The sequence below is a fragment of the Buteo buteo genome, chromosome 1 (assembly GCF_964188355.1).
Source record: "Buteo buteo chromosome 1, bButBut1.hap1.1, whole genome shotgun sequence".
Classification (NCBI taxonomy): Eukaryota; Metazoa; Chordata; class Aves; order Accipitriformes; family Accipitridae; genus Buteo; species Buteo buteo.
Genome location: NC_134171.1, coordinates 48650945 through 48667440, shown reverse-complemented (window position 1 = coordinate 48667440; position 16496 = coordinate 48650945). Strand labels below are relative to the sequence as shown.

Here is a 16496-nt window from a genome sequence, read left to right as displayed (position 1 = left end):
AAGGCACCTGGTGCTGTTGCCTTCAGACAAGGACAGATAGGTGGTAGGGTCAAAGCACACAAGTATGGCACCAAGAGGGTAAAAGCTCCTTAATTATAGCCTTGTTCAGTCACTGATCCAGCTGTGTAACACTGGGCAAATCATGATGTCTCCTGTATGTGTGTCCTTACTTGTAAAATTGGGATAATTACATATGCTAGTCTGTTACCCTACATTAATGTTCAAGAGCAAGAATTGAGAGGTTTTTGGGGTGTTGGTTTTTTCTATGTCACACTTTAAAACGCTGAATGTTACACACTTCTTGCCACCATCTCTTCTCCCTCCTCTTCCCCTCAAAAAACCCCAACAAACCCCAACTAGAATAACTTGTATAAAAAATTGCTGATTCCATGAAATTCTTTGTATTCACTAAGGTGGGGTTTTTTGTTTCCCTTTACCGTTTTTTGGGTTTAGATAGTTTTGAAGACCAGTCTAATGGAGTATAATCTTTACTGATTTGACGTGGGCTTTTCTAGGTGTCCTCCAGCTACCATACGTTCCAAGTTTTGTACACTATCAGTATTAAAGTTGCTGATCTCTGCTAACAAAGCTTGTCTCATAATCCTTTTTTTAAATAATGGGGCTATGTTTGAAGCTTCCCACTGATAAGGAATCTGCTCAAACTCCCATGAACTTTTACAAATGTCACTGAAGAGTTCACTGGTTTTTTGCTTACTTCCTTCAAAACTTTGTGGATTTATGTTATACAAACTATGTTCATCTAACCTTGCTGATAACCAATTTGGTTGTATGTTCAGCATATTGTTACCACTAGCACCCAAAAATAATTAATTTTGGTGATGGACTGATTCTAAGTATGTACGAAGGACCTGAAGGTCGTTGACTTTAATGAAAATGGTGATGTTCACCACCTTTCATATTAGGACCTTCTTAGAACAGTTTTGCTTTTGCAAGGGGCTGTATCTCCGTAACACCTCTTTCTGTGTTCTTTTTGCATCTCTGGGACACTTCAGTTCCACAAATTTCCAACTTCCTGTGAAAGGGGAGTGAGCCAGGTAGCCTTTTTAGAAGAATATTAAGGCTTTATTTTAATTTTCAGGTACTTTTTAAATTTATGGGTGTTTTTAAGTCATTGCTTTTGCTCAGATTCTCTGTAAATAAAATAAAAACCTTTTAACTGGGAAAGCAGATATCTAGATGTCATCCACATAACCCTGAAAATTCTGCTCTGCTACTGTAATGACCAGCATGTGCCTCTTACTATGACATATTTGATTGCTTTCTATGTATTAGTCTTGTGAGAATGTGAGGAGGAGGAATATTTTCATTTACAAACATGTCTATAATTTTCTGGTTTACTGCTTTTCTTTTTGCTATGCCTCATAATTTTCTGGTCATTCTGTCTTTTATTATTGTTCTGGGCTGAAGATCTTAACTTTCATATATCTTTCTGTTTTCTGATTATAACTTTTCTGTTTATGATTTATTATTAACACGTGAAAAAGTCCTTAATGGGTGTGATTATTCCTGTTTCCTACTTCCCTTCATCTGTGAGGCTTCCAGCACAGTCTGTTCTTCCTGCTTTGGCTGCCTTTTTACAAATCCATTGTGCAGGATCTCTTCACCTTCATGCTGTGTGTGCTGCTGTAGCCAAACTAGGCTAGAATTAGCCATCATGGTTTTTCTTCTGAACTTAACCTCTTTAATCATAGTCCTCTAATCCTTTCAGCTTCTTTTTACTTTAACCATTTCCATTAGTGTCCTTCTCCATTCCTTTCCCCACTTCTATCTGTTTACTGTTGGTATCTGTTGTTATATCTGCACTCCTTTGCCAGGCAATAAAATGCATCCTCTTATTATTTTGGTTGATCAGTTTGTTCAGTGCTTTTTCTTAAGTATGTTTCTGCAGAAACAACCAGATATGTTATAACTGTTGATCAGTTTTATTTAATTAGTCATTACCATAAAATTCTGATACGTTGTCACTCATTTTTCTTTTCACTTTCCCTTTGTATTTAAAGGTTTTTTTCAATGTTTTTCATATTCTAGGCACAACATAGGCTTTCCCATTGTAGAATGTTCGTCTGAAGGAGACTTTATTCTTTCCAAACCACCAGACACAGGGGGACTAATCTCCTTTGGTACTGTAGCTGAACAGTTGGTGTATGAATTGGGCAATCCTCAGTGCTATCTTTTACCAGATGTCACATGTGACTTTTCCAAAGTTTCCATCACTGAAATTCCAGGTTAGTTCTCTTATGTGTTAAGAGATCTGTGTCAATGAACTGGGTTATCAAACTGAAGCAGTTACTTTAATTTCCATGTTTTCTTTGCATATTTCTTGTTAAATCAGTTCCTTAGTGTGATACTGCGTTAAACTGATTTTTTTTTTTCCAAGGACTTTTGCTAGAAATTCCTTTAGAAATTTTAACCATGCTGTTATTTATCTTGCTGACTGACTAAATCTTTCATCACTGCTCCTTTTGCATTACTTTTTAAAGCATGCCTTGCACCTACCAGGTCTTTAAACTACATATTCTGTGTGAGCAACACTGAGACAGCTCCACTATGATTTCAGCATTTTTTTAAACTACAGCTCAGTTTCTTTGCTCAAAAAAAGTGTATGTTTTATACATGTTTTCTCATATGACATTTGAAACGTTGGTAACAATGGAAAGCTGTGTCTTTCAAAGCACTACTTGGTAATGGTGTTTTTCTTAGACATTTAAGTGGATCATCTGAAGTGGTAGAAGCATGCTTAGGTGCAGGATTTCCACCAGAGAATCTCTGTTTGAAAAAGTCCATTTGCTGTCCTCGAAACTCTCAGAAACTAAAGATGGATATAATGTATGTTCTGAATTTAGCTTTAAAAGCAAAACAAACCAAAAAACCCAGGCTTAACAGATTTGAACATCTGTAGGTTGGATGAGACAGCTTGAAAAAAATGTTCACCTACAGTCATTTGAAGTTTGTTTTTTACTGCATCTGTATTATATATCCTTTTTCATTCTAATGGAACTTATCTGTGACAGTATGCCGAGTGTCTTTATAAAACTTAGAACAATTGAAATCTCAAATTAAAAACTTACTGTGATAAAACCCAAAACTGTAGCATGAAAAATATTTTGCTTCGATAAGAAAAGTACTTTAAAATTGTACAGTGAACCTTCTGCTCATGCAACGTAACCAAGTGGCAGTCTGATAAGGCCAGCTTGCTGCTCTTAGGCACCAGTCTTTCTTTTTTTTTTTTTTTTTTAAAAAAAAAAAAAGAAACCCTAACCTTCCTATGAACTTTTAGCTTGCAAATGACCCGATATGACATGTTTGAACTTAAAATGAACTTTCACATGAACTTTCAGTTAGCCCTCTTAGAAATATAACAGATGGAAAATGGGCAGATTTCTTAAATATTTTTAGTTTGAAGTGCTTTGACACGTACACCAGTAAAAACAGGCAAGCTATCTATTTTGCTGTTTAAATTGCTGATTTTATTGTCCTGTTGAATTACTTGCAGTGTTTGAACTGTGAGGTGCTTCTGTTTTCTTTTTGTCAATGGATGCTATGCATTTTTTTTATGGTTTTTTTTTCTCTGTATTTCTCCTTCACCTGAAACATGAAACTTCCAGATCTTCACCCTGACTGTAGGGATATTGTTCTGTATTGAGAGAGTTAAATTAACCTTATGTCAATCTTGCAGAGAGAGCGATGGTGTTATTTGAGTGACACGTAAAATTTCTTCTAGTCATGTTCGCTTTTTCAGATATGTTCTGATTTGATCTCTTCAGAGTATTTGTGTGAGGCTTTGAGCTGCTTCCTAAATATTTGCAAGCACTGGTTAGATACAGGTGAGCTACAGTATAATTCTGTCTGTCTGACATGAGGTGCTGATCCTGGACAGCTAATTTTCAAGGAGTCGCACCTATTGGTTTTCTCCAGTTCAAGCTTGAACCTGATGCCATGACAGCAATTTTCTCTAGTTTCTTTTGGCATTAACATTCCTAATACTGAACATGGTAGTTGCCCTGGAACATACATTCAGACTGTTCTGTTTCTGTATTGATGGGAAGGCTAAAGTTAAGTTATCCCTTCATTTACTAAGCTATCAGCAAATGAGCTCTCACTGGTTTCTCATCTTTCTTGTTTTGTTTCTTTACCAAGTGAAAGACTACAGTCCACTCCAGCCAACTACAGTAAATTGTATGCTTTGTGTGTTTGTGCAATAACTGGCTGTTAAGTGGAAAATAACTATGAGGTCTGAAGTCCTAAGGCTGCTTTCTGTGTTAAGTATTTTTTAAGTACATGAATAAACATTTTAAGTATTCTTTTCAAACGCTCATTGAAGTAAAAAATTTAGTCACCAATTTGCTGTTTGTGTTTCTAAGGCAGGGAGGACTGTTTTGTGAAAGGTTTTGTGGCAATAAAGCTATCAATGATTTGCTTTTTAATTAAGAGCATTTGATTAATATGTATCACAAAAGAATGTCTTTGAAGTTATATTGAAGAAGCTTAAATACTGATTTTTTAACCACTATAGGTTTTGATGGTGGGGCAGTGAAAGTTCATGGAGCAAAAGGATCCCCTCCTTCAACGTTTTATAAGGTATTATCTCTTTCTGTGGCGTGTAAGGTATTTCTGATTTACAACACTTTTTATTTTGGAGAAAGTACTAAATTTTTTTTCTGCCAAAAAATGTTACCACTTTAAAATTCTCATCCTCCCTGCCTCAAGAGTAAAAGAAAGAGGGGAAAAAGAAAAAAAAGACAAACCTTATTAGATGCATAAAACCATGTTAATTTGTATAACAGGCTTATCCACAAATGTCCAGAAAAGGCTGGGATGGTGGTTCTATAGTAATAACAATACTTTTTCAAACATCTTAGCCCACTAACACCTTTATACTTGTTGATTTTTATACTGACATGTTAATTTTCTTCTATTTCATTGTGACGTTTATCTGCCAAGTAGTTTTCAAAAGGTAAGTAATGAGTAACTACATCTGTCAAGAGAGCAACTAAGAATGAGACTTATAGTCTCCTGAAATATTCTGTTGAAAGAAACCTGCACTTCTACTAAAATTGTGAAGTTTTATGTTTGTTACCATAGTCTTCTAGGGGTCTCTGTTCCCTGAATGGATGCTAAGGTAATACAGTTCTGGTGAAGTACCAGTAGGGCTGGATCCTTTTCTTTTTTTAACTAGTGGCAAAACTGACATTTACAGAAGCAAGATCGAGGTCAGAAATTAACTGCTTATCACAGCCATATCAAAAGTGAGTTAACCTAAGCAGGGAATTGTGCTAGTATTTCTGTTTAAATAATATAATGTATGTCTGAGCATAATTTTTCTTTGAAACTTCTTACTGAATTTTTTAAATATTTCTGACACTTTTAAAAGCAGTTTTATATAAGACAGAGTTTCAGTTTTTAAAAAACACAGTATTTCAGAGATAAATACTAGTATCACCAAAGCAGGTGTGGTTTTGGTGAGTTGTAGAGTCAGAGTAGAAGAGCTCTCTAAAGGCTCCATAATTAAAGCATACTGACAGAGCATTTTTAGAATTCAGTAGTATACCACAGGTCACTTTTCTCATGCCTTTAGTTTTTCACTTCTGGCAGCTTTCTAGTAATCATGTTTGTATCAGCTTTATGACAAAGGGGTTTGATATTTTAGAAGTATTGTGGGAGTGTAATCTGAACATTAATTTTTCTGAACTTTTGCCTAATACAATGTAGCATTGATTTTTATTTTTTTTGATAGGTGGCCTACAATTTCAGTACAATATTGTCTTGTCAGCTTTTTGCATTTCCTCAGAATTTTAATTATTAGTTCAAGAGTTCTAATCCATAATGCTGGAACAACACATTTCCTTTCTCTCAGTGATCTGTGTCTGCATTATCTGCATCTGGGAATAACTCTGTCTTTTTAATCTGAAAATACGTTTTTGTTGTGTTTGAAACAACAACAAAAAAGTTTTAAAACATAAATTATAAGCACATTTCTAAAAGATATTTAGTTTTAAAAATGAGTCTTACAGTGTCATTGTATAACTGATGGAGAAGTCAATTTAGAAGTAATTCCTAAAACTGACATAGAATGAAAAGTATACTTTTGTACAAAGCATCAAATTCCATCAATCAAATGATAGCTATGCTAAGGCTCTTATTATTCCTGTAGTAAATAGTGGAATTTGATATGGGCAAATACAGAAGGCAGTGAATGTATGAAGCAGGAAATACTTCTTCTTCCTTGGTCCGAGTGTGCAGTTTGAAGCAGAACATGTTTTGCTGCTTAGCAATTTTCGGTGAGTGTTCTGTTCAGCAGCCTTGTCCTCCTGCAGTTTTTGTTCTTGACTTTACATTTCCATACTTCTGTATATCTAAAGGAAATAAGAGATTTGAGATTTTCAGTTGATGAACCATGAAATAGAATAAAGAAAACAGAATTACTGGTTTTTACATAACAGTAAAATAAAAATAAGTTTTAATTTATTTCTTATTTATTTATTATTATGTTTTAAGTAGGAAATTTGAAGTGTATGTATTTTGGAATTTTTTTTAATATATCTTAGGTTTTGTATATTAAACAGTGTAATGATAATCTCAAGTATGTAAATTAGACTTCCTGTGAAGTATTTCTATTTTTTGAAACTGTTTAATTGGCTGTCAGTGATAAATGGACATATGCTTTCCACACCTGTTTTAGAACTAATTTTTAGGAAATTAATATATTCAGCTTGGCTAGGTAGTGACTGAATGGGCTTGTTATAAACAAGCTAGAAATATTTTAAGGGTGTGTTACATCTTTCAGTAACTTTACAGTAAGTGTAGAGGAAAATTATTTAATTGCTGCATTACAGGCAAAGTAAAACAACGATAGAAGAAAGTGAGATATAAATTTCAGGGAAAATAATGAGAAATACATTACCTGTGAAATAGCTTTTTCAAAAAGAACTAGCTGAGACACTGTTTTGGGGGACATGTAAAAGTAGACTGGGTAAAGTGTTTGAAAATTTATTGTAGAAAAAATATTTCTGGTTGTAGAGTAACGCTGAATGTCTACCAGGTTCTTCAATTTGTTTTTGTTTTTCTGTATGTAACAAATGTTGAAAATGCTCATTACACTTAGTTTAGATACATCTAGTAAAGCTTTTCGACCATTTATGGCGATGCATTATGGTCATAACAGAGCTCTAATACAGTGAAAGTAAAGCAGCTATAGCACTGGAAGTCTAGTAAAATGCTTATTAGTTAAATGTTTGCAATGTATAGCATATTCTTTTGTGTGTGCATGTATGTGTATTTGATATTTTTCCACATTTACTTTAATACTCCTGGGAAACTTATGTCTGATCTATTTCACTGTGGTAGATTATTCAGCTTTTCAACATCAGAATGTGTCCTATGTACCAAAGCAGATAAGTACAGGAGAATTTAAGGATGACAATGAGAAGTGATTCAGGGTTTCACAGTTTAGCAGATTTGAATCTTCCTCTAATAGAATTTTGAGTTTTAAATGATAGAGTACATTTTTGTGATGATGATGGTTTCTTGCTATTCCGCTTCTGCTTAATGCATGGATGATGATTGTCAGAGAGCATTTATAGCGTATCAGTGTTGAATCCTGTGTAATTTCATAATCCCTTTATCGTTAGGTAAATGCTACTTACCTTGATGGCTTCAGAGCTACTGCTGTCTGTCCAGTGGGAGGTCCAAAGGCAGTACAAAAAGGAAAACGCACTGCGGAAAGTATTCTGCAAAGGTTAGTATTTGAGTCTTAGAGGGGGTTTTGGCTTTTTCTTTTCAGAGATTATGAAAATAGAACTGTGACATATGATGGCAACCATATTAACCTTGTAAGAACCCTAGAAGATTATAATCTTCCAACTGAGAGGACATTTCAAGACATAAGTAGCTTGTTTAGGAAACCTGTTTTCAACATATAACTACACTTCAGCTACATTTGTCAGAGTGAGAAAGGTCTCAAATATTCTTGAAAATAAATGGCTGGATAGTGGAGAGAAACCCAAATTAATGAGGGAGAAGCTATGATTCAGATGAAAATTTACTAAGTGACAGAGAGAAACCCATGTGAAACTAGTTTTCACTGATTTTCACATAACTTCTTTTTATCAAAAAATCATAGTGCAATGAAATGTAGGCAGTTTACCAAGTTTGTGTTTTAAACAAAATTATCTTAGTACCTTGTAAAATGTGACTCGTGATTTTGTTTGCTAGAAAGTTTTACAATTGTAAGACAGACTGATAAACTTTCAGTCATATTGTCATGCCAGGATATTTGGGTGAGGAAGGATTTCTCTTAAACATAATTCCATATCCTCATGGACATCTCTGAGCATTTACTCCAATAGCCCCAATCTTTCTAGTTATGAGATCTGTCTCTGTGCCATGTTTTATACATAACTTCCCCCCCTCTTCCTACTATAGACCCATGCAGCAGGTACACTAGGATAGACACCTGTCAGAAGTGCAAGGTTTACTGTGGACTTAGTGACTTACTGCTCCTGTGCCCATGAACAGCACTGTGATGAAGGAAGAGCTGTGTTACTTCCCTCAAGAGACATAGCAGATGAGAGTGGGCTGATAGGAGATGTGTAATTAAGCAATGGAATCCCTTTCTTCAGAGTGGTGCAAATGCTAAAAGTATATGTGTGCAAGAGCTACTGAGAAAATCAGTGAAGAAAAAACCCTTCAAGAGTTGTTAAATGCAAAAACTCAGGGACTCGGAAGTCTCCGAAAAGCAATCTTTCTGGAAGCTAGGGGATTATTTTGGAAAGGAAGTAGGATGGTGTATTTTCCCTTTCATGTTTGCTCTTGGAAATTATTTCAGACCAGACTACGTGATTCTTTTGTCCGATTGAAGCAGCTTGTGGTGCTGCTGCCTCTGTGACCACTAGGAAATTAATTCAGCCTGCTTGCAGTGCTGTCCTGAGTAATCCTCAGAAGAGGGCTGATGGGAAATAGCCAAAGGCTGGTTAACTGGCTTGATAAGTGGCCTCTAGCCCATGAGGCATGCCTGGAGCAGCCGTGGCTTGTTCTGTGCATTAGAAATCACAATATAGATTATTGCCCATCAGTACATTTTCCATCTCACAGTCTTAAAACAGGTTAGTGTGTGGAATTGCTTATTCAGCATATTTGAAAGATTTGTGTATGTCAACCCAGAATAGAATAAGCTATTCTGATCACTGTCAGAGAATGCTCTACCAGCAACTACCTCTCTTTAGGAAGCCCTGACTTCAGTCTTCCCACCAATTCCTGTTGCAAGAGAATGTTGTAAGGATGTGATCTTTCAGTCCATTCTAGATCAAATTCTGCCCAGTAGTCTAATGGCAGCAAGTACAGAATAAGTTGCACAAACTTAAGGTGCTTCAGTTGTACAGGCAGCCTAAGACACTGAGCAGCTGTGGCAGCTTGTAATACAACTTCTTTCACTTCTTTCTTGCATGCTTGTCCTTTATTTGTATATTAGTTTTTGAAAGCAGGAGAGGTTTGGCAGTATGTGTGTGAAGAAGTCTCTTTGGAGTAGTCTTTGGTGTTCTTTTATTTTTGATGGTTCTCTGTTGCATTACCAAGACACATGAAAGGGCTAAAAATTACCCACAGAATGTATTTTGAACTCTAGTGTATCTAACTATAATGTTTGTAGATAAATAACTTAAAATAACTTATTACAGACACAGTTTGCAAATTTAGATACCTTAAATCAAGTATCTGTCTTTCTGTGGCCATCAAAATAAAGATGGCCTCATTTGGTGGTACATGAGCCACCTTAATCTCTTTACAACAGCTAGAAAATTACATTTTGTATTGAAGTCCTGTACACTGCATCATTTTTCAGGTAGCATGCTAATATTTACTATAAAGATAATATATTAACAGTGTCTTCAAAATGTTCCACTGATGCAAAATGTTTTTCACATCCTGACATAATTCCAATGTTTCAACTGATAAAATCTTTCTACGCAGCTAGAAGGGTGCCAGACCAAGATTATTGGGAAACCAGTTTAGGTGCTTCAGAATTTAACTTATTTTTTCAATCTGCAACATGTTATTAAGTTGGACTATTTTTAACAGTTGGATTTTTTAAAACTTTATTCTAACTTTTTTTACTGTGATTTTTTTTTTGTTGTTGTTTTTTTTGGTTTTTTGGACTTCATATGATTATTTATTTAAAACTATAGTGGTCATTTACAGTTTTAGCACTTGAGAGTTGGGCTGTTTTCCAAGAGTTGTTGCAAACAGTCTTTTTAACCCAAATTTGGTATTTGTCAAAACCCAGTATTAATTCCTGGTTCTCTTAAAGCAGTGTGTGTTTTCATGGTGTATAAAAAGAAGGTAATGTTCATCCCCATTATTAACTGTGATTGGACAAAGTTGGCACTCTTGACACAGTGTGCTTTTGTTGGAAACATCCTTACAGAAAGAGTTTGAGGAATTTCAGTGCTAGACTGGAAAGGCATGAGTTATGAAGAAACATGCTCTTTAAAAACTTTACTTTTTGGCATTTGAGACATATGTTCATTAATCCCAAATAAATACCTTTAAAGTTTGAATAAAAGTTCCTTCTTCAGTTAGTATTCTCTTCATTGGTGCCTGTGATGTAATGAGGTAGTTCCATGTATTTATTGGTAGTTCATAATGCCTTATAGCAGAAACAGTTAAGAACTGAATTTCCAGTATGAAAACCAGGAAGACTGCATATACTGTAATTACATTTCAAGCTGTCTTTGTTTTAAAGATAAAAGTAAGAGCTGAAATCCATTTATTTGTCTTTGCCTGTCATCTTTCAAATAATTTGAATAAACAAAGGCTCAATTTGAAACCTAGAGGTAAATTCTGAGGTATAACTTCCTTGTCAGTAATCGCTTGATTTGTAGTATTCATATATATTTGTTTAGTGTAAAGTATTCATAGTCCAGTTTACATGACAGAGCTAACTCCTGTGGACCACACAGGGCTACTTCAGATAATAATTTTGAGGCAGTTTACTAATAAAAAAAAATCATTTGTTGCAGGACTCGTCTTATTTTCAGTCAGCTTGGGTATGAAGATTACAGTGCAGTTAACATACAGGTTTTAGGGTCTGAAGATACATATGGACCTCATGCTAGAAGGAGTATAGATGGTGTAAGTATTCAGTGGAGTGTTCTTAAACTTTTACTGACCTCTTGTAATCTCTCCAGATTGTTATCATTTCTATAACTTTAAAGGAAGTCACTATCATCTTGGGAATTTCACCCCATCATCTTGCAAAGAATTCAGTGTCACTACTTCGTGTACAAAATTAACACTGACAAGGTCTTTGCAGTATTGGATCTTCCAGAAGCACTGATATGAAATCTTACAAAAATGTTGTTGTAGTCTATTCTAATGTTGTTCATCTAAAGAAATATCTTCTTACAAAAGTTCTTATGATGTAGACTTAAATTGCATTAGATGTAACTAAAAGACCACATTATAAAGATTGCAGAGTCAGGAAATGGCAGAATTATTGTTGCCTGTACAACTTTAAAACTGTCTGTGAGTACTGTCTGTGAAACAATCTTCAACTATGTAAGTCTGCATCATATTTTGTGACTTAATAAATTCATATGTAAGAGTATGAATGATGGCCATAGCCACTGCAGCTGTGATATCCATGGTTTGTTTTCCTAATCTAGAATATGAAAGCCTTTTTTAAAGGAAGAAGACTGTAAATCTTGTCCTCACTTACACACACTTTAAATATTTAGACAGTTTAATTTGTTCCAAAACAGTAGCGTCTGATTCTTCTTTGTCAGTGGCAGCCTTGCAAAACTCTTTAAGGTACTCGTGGTAAAACTCTGCTCTGAGTTTGGTCTTAGGAGTGCCAACACTTAAAATAGCTGACAATTTGTATGTGTAGGAAACAAGAACGTGATGTGGAGAAAGGCAGCGAACTTCTTACTATAGAAATTAAGTGTTCTTAGAAATTGGGCAAGTTTTATCTGCAGCTGTTCATTTTAATGCTTGAGCTTCGATTTCATTCTGCATAGCAGCAAGAGTTGCTTCCTGAGGAACCAGCTTTATAATGTGGTCTTTTTCCTTTAGGACCATAAACCCTATAATGTTAAGTGTGCTACTGAGGTTGCAGAATTAAAATTTTGAAACACAGGAGCAGATGTCCCTGATGTTGAACTTGTCTGTGTTCTGTTTGTACCAGCTCCTTATGATTATGCGTTGTAATATATTCCTCAATTAAATTGTTACATAGAAAGTTTTGTCTTGTTGTATAGGATGAATAATGCTTTGAAAAAGAGCAGTTTCTCCTTCCTTATTGTTCAGTTTGCCTTGCTTACAGTACCTTAAATAAATTTTCCAAATGAAATTGAGTATTTGTAGTATTTTCTGTATTTCTAGACTCAGCTCCCAGGTCTTAGATTAAAAGTAAATAGAGCATTATCTCCATTGTGTGTGCTTCCCATACATGCCTGAAATAGGATGAGAGAGCTGAGGCTGAAATACAGGAAATCACTCTATTGCCTTCTCCCTTCACCCGGTTCCTCCAACAGTTCAGAAGAAACTAGCCAAAGGAGTTTTCATCTGGAAAGCAGCCATAGTAGCTTGAGAAAAAGGGGTGGGGAGGAGGGTTTGTGTTTCTGTTTAAAATACAAAGTCATAGAATCCTGAGGAAAACATCTGCCAGTTGGGGCTTCAGGTAGGAATAATGTAGTCTCTGAAACACTCTTACCTACCATGTCTTCCCGTACAAAATTAGACACGGTTATTTGGGTTGCAAATAACAGTGCTCAAAACTGAGCCATGTTATGTTAGGCAGTATATTAACACACAAGGAAAACAGTTCTTGCTTTGAAGATTCTACTGTCTAAATTTAAAGTGGAGAAGCAAATATGCATATGAATACCAAGACAGGGTAAGTTGAACAATATTTGGAGCTCAGCCTAGATGTCTGGTGTGGCTGGACTAATCCTCACACAGGTCTGTCAAACTGAGTGCAAAAGTTTGCCTTTGCAGCTGTGAAATCACTGTATATCTCAGGCTTATGTAGGCTTGTATACTGTTGTCTGAGCTGTTGTGTGGAGTGTTGACTGATCCTGGCAACACAAAGTATCCTTGAGCAATCAAGAACTGCTTGCCTCTTGCTTTCTCAGTCTTCCCTGCCTGTTTACGTGGTTGTTGCTTGCCTTTCTGAAAGCTTGCTTTGTCAGCAGCAGCCCAGCATGAGCAAGAAGGGGACCTGAATCAGCACTGAGTAACCCTAGTGATCTTTAATTTTTGGTATCTCCTGCTCTGTGGTTTTCTGTTGGGGAGGAGGGAGGGGTTGTGACAGTGTCACAGCATCAGTGAGTTCATGGTTTAGAAAATACCTTTCTCATGAAACACATTCAGTATTATTAATAGTACATCAGGTATTAAGAGTTTGCTATGTAAAAACTGTACGTGCTGTGTCTGTTAGTTTTCTACTAACCCTTTGTTAACCGATTTACAACACATTGTTAAGACTTGATAAAGGATAATACTGTTTTGCTATTTTTTGTTTTAATTATGATACTGCAAGATAAATGACTTCAAAATAGTTTATATATCCAGTTTTAATACTGGATTCACCTGCCCAGAATAGGATTCAGCTTATTTTCGTAGACCATTGTATATTGCATCTGTGGGCAAGGAAGTAAACCTAGGACTTAAATGGAATATTGAAGACATAGTACAGTTTAGAACCAGGAAGCAAATGTGAATAAGTATGTTTTCTGCAAGAATATTTGCTATTAATTATTATTTGTAGCAATTTAATGAATCTCTTGGTAGCTTTGGGAACACTGAATGTTAAAAAAACCCAAACAATAAACCCCCACATTTGTTGAGTTTGTGGTATGGCTGCATATTTTCTGTGTAGCAACAATTTTTATAACAATTTAGTGAAACATGTTTAAATTGGAAAACTGATTGTTTTTTTATATTAACTTGATCAGGACATCTGTTTCTGTGTTCATAGAAGGAAATTTCTATCATTTCAGTCATACATGATCTGATGGAATAACATAACCTCTCCTACCTTGGCTCTGCTAAGCTTTTATTTTAGGGGTTGCCTACATGGGTATCGAGATAAACTAATAAAAATGTGCATCAAGTTTGCAGGATTTCCTACATGGTATTATTGTGGGAGGTATTTTCCAGGCTGGGAGCTTGGAGACAGAAATTAACTGTGTGTGTGTGTCTCCCTGTGAGTATGTCTACATAGGGATACTTAAAGATGAGAGCAGTTAGATTTACCATTATGGTACCTCAGGGTACCTGTGTGTGGATATGGCACTGGAATAGGAGGTAGAGAAAAATCATCTTTCAATTCCATGAATATGTAGGACTTATATTTGAACACACTAAAACAAGAAGGCCTTCATTGGGTTTTAGCTGATCACCAGCTATAACACCAGGAAGTTTTCCTCCCTTGGTATAAACTGGCATAAGTGAGCTTGTTCATATTGGGGTTTTGTCATGTATTTGAGTTGGAATAGAGGATTTAGTAGTCTGTTAACATAACAGTCTCTTTGGGATACTCTTATAGTAGCCAGAATGCTTGGTGCAGCATATTACAACATTTATGATAAACACTGTTTCAGCAGCTGCCACTAGGAAATACATCCATGTTCCTACATTGCTGAAGTTATTTAAATTCCTGAAACTGACTTGAGATTTTAGAATGTTGATACGTTCGACAGTATTGCTTTTGGGAAAAATGTACTGTATATACACGGGGAAAATGATACTAATATACAGGATATCAGTATTTCAGAAGCTGATAATGAATTTGCTCGTTTATGTAATCTTTAAAGAATGCAGCTTTACAGAAACATGGGCAATTAAAATAAGTAGCACTAGAGTTAGGAGATGTGTTAAAAGATGGGCAGTTTAGGAGTTCAGATCCAGTATGTAGTTTTTCAGGTTATTTTGAAGAGGAAAAAAATATTTTTTTTTTTTTAGTTTACAATGTTTCGTCAAGTCTTAAAATTTAGGGGGGGGGGAAGACAGTTTGTTTTGTTATGATACTGTTAAATTTACTAGAATTCTAATGAGTAAATTTATATTTTGTTAGGCATAATAGTCTAGCATTTTTCACTGCCAGCTGTGTAAATTGACCATTGCTTCAAGTAATTTTAGAATTGTTTTTGACGTGACTTCTAGTTCTTGAAGTCAGTGACACCCATTCAACTTTGGGTAGTGAATAAACATCAAAACATACAGCAAGAAGGTTTAGGTGTGGTTTTGTTTGGTGATAACTTTCAGTTCATCTAAGAACTGCGTGCATATAATAAAAACTTCAAATCTTTTCTTTCCTGTTCTATGTATTAGGGGAAAGATGCTGTTAGCATGAAGAAAGGTTCCTCTGTCTTTTCAGTGCTAGGTCATAAAAAATTTGGTGCTATGTAGGAGGATGCTGTTCCTTAGCCCGCAGGAGGGAGGACTCCTGTAAGGAGTCATTGCTCCATTCTTTTCATCTGACCAAAAAAATGTGTCCCCTCTGCTGTACACATCAACCCCTGCGTTTTGAAGTTGGGGCTGTTGAATTCTAGCAGTATCTGTATCCTTCTTGTCTGCTGAGTATTTAATCTCTGATGCTTTCAGAAATGTCACTGGTTTCTGTATTGGTAAAGAAATAGGCTTTTTGCCAAAATCTTTTAAAAGTGTTACCTAGGATGAAAAATGTTATTTTAAAATACTCTTCATGATTTTATGCACAATTGGGAAGCTATTAAATGCTTCGGAAATTATTATATGTAAGGAAAAAAGTTGGAATAAACTAAAAATTAGTTATTTAGTCATGTATATTTACTTCTTGGTATAGCAGACGTCGGGCATAGATTCAGAAGGGCTTGGCTCTTCCAAAATCCAGTTGTTCCTTTCTTCCAGGAAAATGTCTTCTTCAGTATCCTAAGTAGCTATATGTTTGGTTTTCCTTTACTGTTCTACATTTTTAGTAGAACAGCTACCAAATCTACAAGAATTCTTTAGACAGGGCATTTAGAGAATTATAAAGTCCTCTGAGCTCTGTAAAATAACAAAAAAAAAAAACCCTAAACACCCAAACTTTTGGTGCGTTTTTCATGCTTTCATGAAATACAACCTTTCCCGTTGACATAAAAAAGGACATAAACACTGGAAGAAATCCCCTAGTATCTTGTAGTCAAACTCCTCCTCTTTTGAATTTTATATTGATTTAAGTAAGCCAAGAATTTCATGTAAGGTTGCGAGAGAACCTTTAGAAACTCTCTTTGTGCTCATTAACAAAAAAGCTGACTACCAGAGAGAAGAAATACCTTGCTGCAGATCTCCATACTTGGAGTAGTGCTGTGTGGAGAAACTCCTGACCAGTAGATTTTGAGACCTTCTGCGTTTCCATTTCATGTGTACAATGGAAATGGTTGTGCTGGTGCTTTGGGACAAGTAAGAGACACTTAGGGATGGACTTCTATTTTGAGCAGGTTTCACGTTTTAGAGAT

At 35.5% G+C, this 16496-nt stretch overlaps 1 protein-coding gene across 4 annotated transcripts in view; it reads left to right on the top strand.

The window, feature by feature from the left end:
- Positions 1 to 16496, top strand: part of LOC142031770 (uncharacterized) — a 66590-nt gene that overhangs the window by 17593 nt on the left and 32501 nt on the right. For all 4 annotated transcript variants that reach the window (XR_012650609.1, XR_012650610.1, XM_075029441.1 and 1 more), the window contains 4 exons: positions 2050 to 2246; positions 4535 to 4599; positions 7650 to 7756; positions 11034 to 11145. Coding sequence is in view for 2 of the 4 variants with exons in the window: in XM_075029441.1 (XP_074885542.1) it covers positions 2050 to 2246; positions 4535 to 4599; positions 7650 to 7756; positions 11034 to 11145 (481 nt within the window). In the remaining 2 variants the exon portion in view is untranslated. The remainder of the gene's footprint in view (positions 1 to 2049; positions 2247 to 4534; positions 4600 to 7649; positions 7757 to 11033; positions 11146 to 16496) is intronic.